The sequence below is a fragment of the Aspergillus ambiguus genome (assembly GCF_047715705.1).
Source record: "Aspergillus ambiguus strain CBS 117.58 unplaced genomic scaffold BDV59scaffold_15, whole genome shotgun sequence".
NCBI classification, from domain to species: domain Eukaryota; kingdom Fungi; phylum Ascomycota; class Eurotiomycetes; order Eurotiales; family Aspergillaceae; genus Aspergillus; species Aspergillus ambiguus.
The window spans coordinates 1-6,733 of record NW_027395528.1 but is presented as its reverse complement, the minus strand read 5'-3'; the positions used below and the strand labels follow the sequence as shown (position 1 = coordinate 6,733).

Genomic DNA, 6,733 nt, shown 5'->3' with positions numbered 1-6,733 from the left:
TAGACCGACGCTAATAAGATTTAGCTTACCGTGTCAGAAGGGATAACAACAATGAGAGCCAATACACTCATAAACCTGATGGGGGTTATGAGGGTACGTCTAACCCTATAAGATAGCAGAATGGCGCTAATAAGACTTAGGTGTTGCTTAAGTTTTTTTACAGATCATTAATAACGATAAAAGCCAATACACTCATATGGCTGACGGGGCTATAATGGCGGGGTTTAGTAGGGAAAACATAGACCATTGAGCCAGTCGTTATGGATCATTGCGGTGGTCGTGACGGTAATTTTAATTTGGCCAGGGAAAAGGGAAAGAGCAAAGTGGAAAGGATCATGTGGAGGGACATTCACTCTTTCAATTATAGTCGCACATTCTGGAATTTAACGTAAGAAGAGTAAACTCGCTGACGTTCTTTTGAATAATCACTCAAATTTGCAAGAGAAAATACCAAGCTCATAAGTTCTTCTCTTGTCATACCCCTCAGCATAGATTAATCTGGCGGCGAGAAGCATGAGAAGCATCGGTAGACTTCACTTCCTTGACTTCGCGGGACGGATTACATGGAGGTCCATGGCACAATAACACTCAGTACTTTGGTGTCAGATGCCTCAGGCCTGATTCAAGGACATATACGTTTCTATACCAAGGCGTATGTGAGGCTTGCGATCGGCATCGGTGGGTTGTCCGCGGGAATTGATCAGTAATGAAGAAATCATTGCTCCCTTATCAGTCCGCATAGTAGAATAAAAAGAAAAAGAAGCCAATCACTTTGGGGTATGTCATTCAAGAGCTGGGCGGTTAAAAATCACCCTCGTGCAAGTGGAGATGGCCGCGGACCTCGGAGCAGGTCAGTACTATATAGCTCCGTTCCCAATCCAACAATTCTTGCTTTTCGCTTCCTGTCTCTATAATGTATATTAAGCGTTCAGAAGGTTATTATAATGTCCAGGTAACTCATCATATATATTCCTATGGAATCCTAGTAACAAACCCTCCTAGTACACCAGAGCAAGCCTTCGTGGCGCTGACCAAACAGGCTGGCCAAATAGCCAACGTGGAAATCGAAACCGTCTACAACAAGCTCAAGCCTGTAGGTCCAGAGTTCCTAACCGGACAATGGAAAGGGGGTAGTTTTGATACAGGTCACCCCGCCCACCAAGCCTTACAAACGATCTCATGGCAAGGCAAGACTTTTCACAGCGTGGAAAATGTGGATCCAATTGATGTTCTGAAGGATGGTCAGAGGATGTGTGACGAGTCTTGGGGTCATGCTGTTGTAAGTCAGCTTAATCATCCCAAGATGAAAGAGATCCTAACATGGTATGAATTGAAAGCTTCGAGAGGTGAAATTCCGGGATGTCGTATCCACTGCCATGATCTACGACAATCACCCGATCATCGACCATTTCCGATATGTTAATGATAACATGGTCGCCGGTGTGATGGACACGAAGAAGTTTGGGTCTAATTTCTACTACTTTTATCTGTACAAGTGATTTCCGGCGAATGACAAGCAGGATACACCGGATACAATCATCGTTGGCGGTTATAAGCACGCTTGTGTAGTACCTAGATTATTTGTAACATTCGAATTGATTGGAAGAAAATCCTATGTTATAATGTAGCGTCTGTTACATATTCCTGCTTATATATACCACGCTGGCTAATCCATTACATACCCCATTGGCTGGAGATCCTACGCAATGTAGTCAGCCATTAAATGCAACCTGCATACCACAAGGATATAAATTTGTCTGTTACATTAGATCCATTAAAAGAATTTGTTACAAAGTTTATGGACAGAGATCGTCCAGTAGAAGGGTATCCAACCACCCATAGGCGGAATCCCACCTATGACCTAGCACATGCACCGCCTTGGTAAGAAGCATATCACGGGCTTCTAAGACACATTTACAGAGCAACAGAAGGGTCGGCAAGGTCATTGCATCCGAGAGCGACAGTGCCATCCTGTGCGACATAATCATCAGAAGGTGCTTTCATCAGGCGAGTGTCGTTAGGAGCACTTACGAGAAGATTGGCCTCGGTGCAACATTTAGGAGCGGTTTTGCAGGTTTCGTCGTAGGCGTGGCCTGTATGTTGTGAGTGGTTGCGCCAAAATACACGAAATTTGATAGAATCGACATACAAGCAACACCAATGGAGCCAACGATAGCCTCGGGACCGAGGTGAAGAGCCTCCAGAATGGGGTCGACAACGCCATCCAGGGGAGTCTTGAGTTCGCCACAGCAGAGAAAAGGCTTGATGCACTTGGCTTTGACAAGGTAGGTCTCATCATCCTCAGAGGCAGCGGGGGCAGCAGAGACGAGGGCAACGCCAGCGGCGAAGAGCGAAAGAGCGGTAGAGAACTTCATTGTGATAGTACTTTACTAAAGGGACTCTTCTAAAGGGAGGAGCAGGTTTGGATTGGAGGAGTTAAGAGCGATTGTAATTGTGTATCTGAGTGAATCCAGAGAAGATTCGGATGCGGTTTCGACGCCTTATATCCTCGAGACTGAAACTGCATTACTAAATCTGACGGTTCAAGATAACATACTCCCAACATACGGCTACAGAAACATTGGGAGATACCCAATTACATGCTCCAGAGTCGTTATCTTTGATGCTAAAGCTGGGAGCCAGCTCTCGGGATTCGGTAAAAAGTCCCAACCCAATCTAGAAGGCCAACGAAAGTGAAGTCTCACATGAAGGGAAGGATCTACAGGAAAAAGGACAGTATATTGATAAGAGATGGGAGAGATTGAGCCCCAGTATTCCAAAATAGACGAACGCCTCTTGGATAGCCAACGAGAAGGAGAACGAAAGTCAATGAACCAGAAAAGGGCGTTCAGTAGATCTTGGCACCATGTAGATCACCACGCAGGAACCATACTTAGCGAAGACGCCACCGGGAAAATCCGTCGCATGAGGGCAGTGATTCATGGAACCGAAGAGAGCAGTGAGAATCCGCGATGCAGGCAAGCCGATAGTTCGGAGAATGGAGCCGGCCAAGCCGTGCGTCTCCCTGTCAAGCGCAAGAGTCTTATCAGTGGAAACCCTCATGAACTCCAGTTTGGCCCCGAAATTCCCCACTCCCCGGACTCTCTGGAATGCAAAGCCCTTGATAACAAACAAGCGAGAAGAAGTAATTTCTGGAGGAATCATCATCATTTGCTCGTTCCTTTCCTGTGGATGGTGCGGTTAATGCGCTATAGGGAATCCAGCACAGGTCGGGGGAAGATCGGAACCCAAGTTTATATTCGACTGATAAGAGCTGAATTAATAACTGCGTATGTTCAGGATCGCTTGCACTCCGGCATCCGAAAACGATTTCGCCCTAACGTAGCTGCCGGAATTCCCGCGGTTCTGGGTAGATGCGCATCGATCTTGGGATGAACTCTATCAGATGATAAGAACCATTGCCTACCAGGTTTACGTACTCCGTATAGGCAAGGGCATTCTTCGGCTGGAAGTAGAGCAGCAGATCTCGAAAGGACTCATCAAAATTCGCTAAGCCAGGTTTTTGTCATCATGATGACTTACTAGGGTAACGATCAGACAAACACACCTGTCTAATTTAATTCTGGAGTTGATTGCGAGTAGATAAGGGAGCCAGATAATGTATTGGTTCCTGGTGTGAAATATGCTGCGTATGGTTTGCATGTCCATGGTGATAGATCGGAAGAGACTCTATCATGTTTCTTTCTCAGTGCAAGTGCATCACCCATACCATCAGGATGGAATATACGGCTGACCTGATATGTCGGGAGACATAACGAGATGTATTGAAGGAGCCACAATGATGGAGTTGAGGCTGTTGTGGTTTCCTCGTCAGGACACCGTTTCTGCCTGAGGCACCACTAATATGTAGCACGTGATGTGCTTTCTGACTCAGCTATGGCGGTGCGCCCGCCACAATCGCACCAGCCACCGCAACGCTCGCGACACAAAAATTGCTTCGTCGATAATACAGACAATCTCTCCGCCGGTTGTTATTCTTCCCCCCACCACTCCTCATCCACCCTTCGTTCTGTGGGGTTTCTCTTCACATAATCTTCCTCCGTCAACCTCCCCCTCAGGTCATCTGAACATCATGGCCCCCATCTCTATCGCAGACATCGTGTCGGCCCTCCCCGCCGAGGACACTTGGGGCCCCGCTACCTCGACCGACAACATGCTTCAAGGTGTCCCTTATGCTCCTTTCTCCAAGGGCGACAAGCTCGGCCGCATGGCCGATTGGACTGCCGAGTCCAAGGACCGTGATCGTGCCGGTCGTCAGGCTTACAACCGCAACTACAGAGGTGCGAAATTGCTGCCCATACACTACTTCAATATATCCGCTAACACTGAATGCAAAACAGACCAGCAGGTCTACGGCGCCGGTAGCTCCAGCCTCTTCTCCATCCAAGCCGCTGAGGAAGAATCCTCTTTCTCCGTCGTCGACAACACTCGCGCATCCGCCAAGCGTACCTTCGGCCGTGGAGGCGGTACCGTCTTCCGTGGCCGTGGCCAGCGGGGCGGCGCCCAGCGTGGTGGCCGCGCTGGTTTCCAGCGTGTCGGTGCTGGCCGTGGCCAGGGTGACCGCTATTATGACAACCGCTCGGGTCGCAGCAACCGCGGCCGTCGCTTCGGATGGAAGGACTACGACAAGCCCCAGCGCACCCGCGAGCCCTCCATCAACGTTCGTCCCGACTGGAACATGCTGGAGGAGGTCGACTTCAGCCGTCTGTCCAAGTTGAACCTGGAGACCCCTGATGGCGAGGATCTCGACTCGTACGGTTTCCTCTACTACTACGACCGCTCCTATGACAAGGCCCCCGTCAAGAACGCCGAGCGTCGCCTGCAGGCCCTCGAACGTGCCGCCTACAACGTCACCACCTCCCAGGACCCCGTCATCCAGGAGCTCGCTGAGAAGAACGAGGCCACTGTCTTCGCCACCTCCGACATCCTGTCCATGCTGATGTGCGCCCCCCGCAGTGTGTACTCGTGGGATATTGTCATCGTGCACCAGGGCAACAAGATCTACTTCGACAAGCGCGAAGGCGCCTCTCTCGATCTGGTGACCGTCAACGAGAACGCTGCCGATGCTCCCCTCGAGCTCGCTGAGACCTCCGGCAAGCAGGAGTCGATCAACACCCCCAGCGCGCTGGCCATGGAAGCCACCTTCATCAACCACAACTTCGCCCTGCAGACCGTGACCGAGTCCCAGAGCGCCAAGCTGGAGATGAGCCACCCTAACCCCTTCTACAACGCCTCCGAGGAGAGCGAGCCTCTTGCCTCCAAGGGCTACAAGTACCGTCGCTTCGACCTCTCCCTCACCGATGAGGAGCCTCTGAACATGATCGTCCGCACGGAGGTTGACGCCCTCCTGAAGAACCCCGTCAGCGGCGAGGATCAGCAGGTCATCGTCAAGGCCTTGAACGAGTTCGACAGCAAGGCTCAGGGCTCCGGCGGTGCCCTGGACTGGCGCAACAAGCTCTGGTCGCAGCGCGGTGCCGTCGTCGCCACCGAGATGAAGAACAACAGCTGCAAGCTGGCTCGCTGGACCACCCAGGCTATCCTGGCCAAGGCCGATGCCATGAAGCTCGGTTTCGTCTCCCGCGCCAACCCCCGCTCCGCTGCCGCCCACGTCGTGCTGGGCGTCGTGGGCTACAAGCCTCGCGAGTTCGCCTCCCAGATGAACCTCAACCTCGGCAACGGATGGGGTATCGTCCGGACGATTGTCGACCGCATCCGTGCTCTGGATGCCGATGAGGAGGAGGACAAGGTCACCAAGTACGTCCTGATCAAGGACCCCAACCGCCCGGTCCTCCGTCTGTACAGCGTGCCGGCCACCACCTTCGAGGAGGATGAAGAGGTTGCCGAGGAACAGGAGGAGAAGGGCGATGAGGACGAGGAGTAAATATCATGACGATATGTTTGGCTTTCCTTTCTCTTTTTCTCATGATCATGTAATGTCTGTTTCCCGCTCGATGCTGCATAGTTGAAAAGTTGTTAGATCATGATTTGCTACATTCGAACGCTTCTCCTTTCTCCGGAGTTTCTTCGGAGCATCATCCCCAAACAGTAGCTCGTCCGCTGGGACCCTCTCGAGGTCCAAAATTCAGTCTCTGCTTCAGCATGAAACATCGCCCAGCCCTCGTTGCCGCTCAAAACTAATATACCGCTGCTTTAGACCGATCAACCGAGGCCGTATACGTGCAAAACGACGTCTCCCCGCACGCCAGGCCATGTATCTCGAGCGAGCACGGCTCCCTCACCGTCTTCTCCAACAGTAGGAAGACGAAGATCGTCAACTGGCCCTGCAGCCAAGATCGCCGGCTGATCTTGTCCCTCTGAGCGAGTGGGGGTTCGACCCTCTCGGAGGCTCTCCTTGAGGGCAAACTCTATACGCGAACTATAGCCGTCTCTTTAGGTCAGCAGCCCCACCCCCCTTCGGGTGTTGGTCTGCTTCAGTCAAACGATAATTTTCAGTCAAACGATAAATTTGAAGCCTTTTAGACTGCCAAACACCACCACCAAGATGAATTCTAATTCTGATATCGAGAAGCGTATTTCTGAAGCCTACAAAGCCGCTAAACGCGCTCAAAAACCGAATTTAAGCGCGTTGTCACGTCAATTTAACGTTCCTTACCAACGCCTTCGAGCCCGCTTCCATGGCCGCGCAGACCTTTCCTCACGTTCCAACGCAATAAAAACTCTTGATAAGGCGCAGGAAGGAGCGCTAATTCGT

At 51.1% G+C, this 6,733-nt stretch overlaps 3 protein-coding genes across 3 annotated transcripts; 2 read left to right on the top strand and 1 right to left on the bottom strand.

Moving 5' to 3' along the window:
• Window positions 1–87: 87 nt before the first annotated feature.
• Window positions 88–1,499, top strand: BDV59DRAFT_201817 (DUF4334 domain-containing protein; the record flags this gene model as incomplete). The annotated part of the gene is made up of 3 exons (XM_073693898.1): window positions 88–93; window positions 1,040–1,279; window positions 1,338–1,499. The coding sequence occupies 3 exons, from the start codon at window positions 88–90 to the stop codon at window positions 1,497–1,499; spliced, it is 408 nt and encodes a 135-aa protein (XP_073547981.1).
• Window positions 1,500–1,914: 415 nt separating this feature from the next.
• Window positions 1,915–2,375, bottom strand: BDV59DRAFT_201816 (hydrophobin family protein; the record flags this gene model as incomplete). The annotated part of the gene is made up of 3 exons (XM_073693897.1): window positions 1,915–1,971; window positions 2,032–2,093; window positions 2,150–2,375. 3 exons carry the CDS (start codon window positions 2,373–2,375, stop codon window positions 1,915–1,917), a joined length of 345 nt encoding a protein of 114 aa, XP_073547980.1.
• A 1,595-nt stretch (window positions 2,376–3,970) lies between these two features.
• On the top strand, window positions 3,971–6,061 carry BDV59DRAFT_177752 (eukaryotic translation initiation factor 3 subunit D). The gene is made up of 2 exons (XM_073689664.1): window positions 3,971–4,301; window positions 4,362–6,061. The coding sequence occupies exons 1-2, from the start codon at window positions 4,094–4,096 to the stop codon at window positions 5,900–5,902; spliced, it is 1,749 nt and encodes a 582-aa protein (XP_073547979.1). The 5' UTR covers window positions 3,971–4,093; the 3' UTR covers window positions 5,903–6,061.
• Window positions 6,062–6,733: the final 672 nt, after the last annotated feature.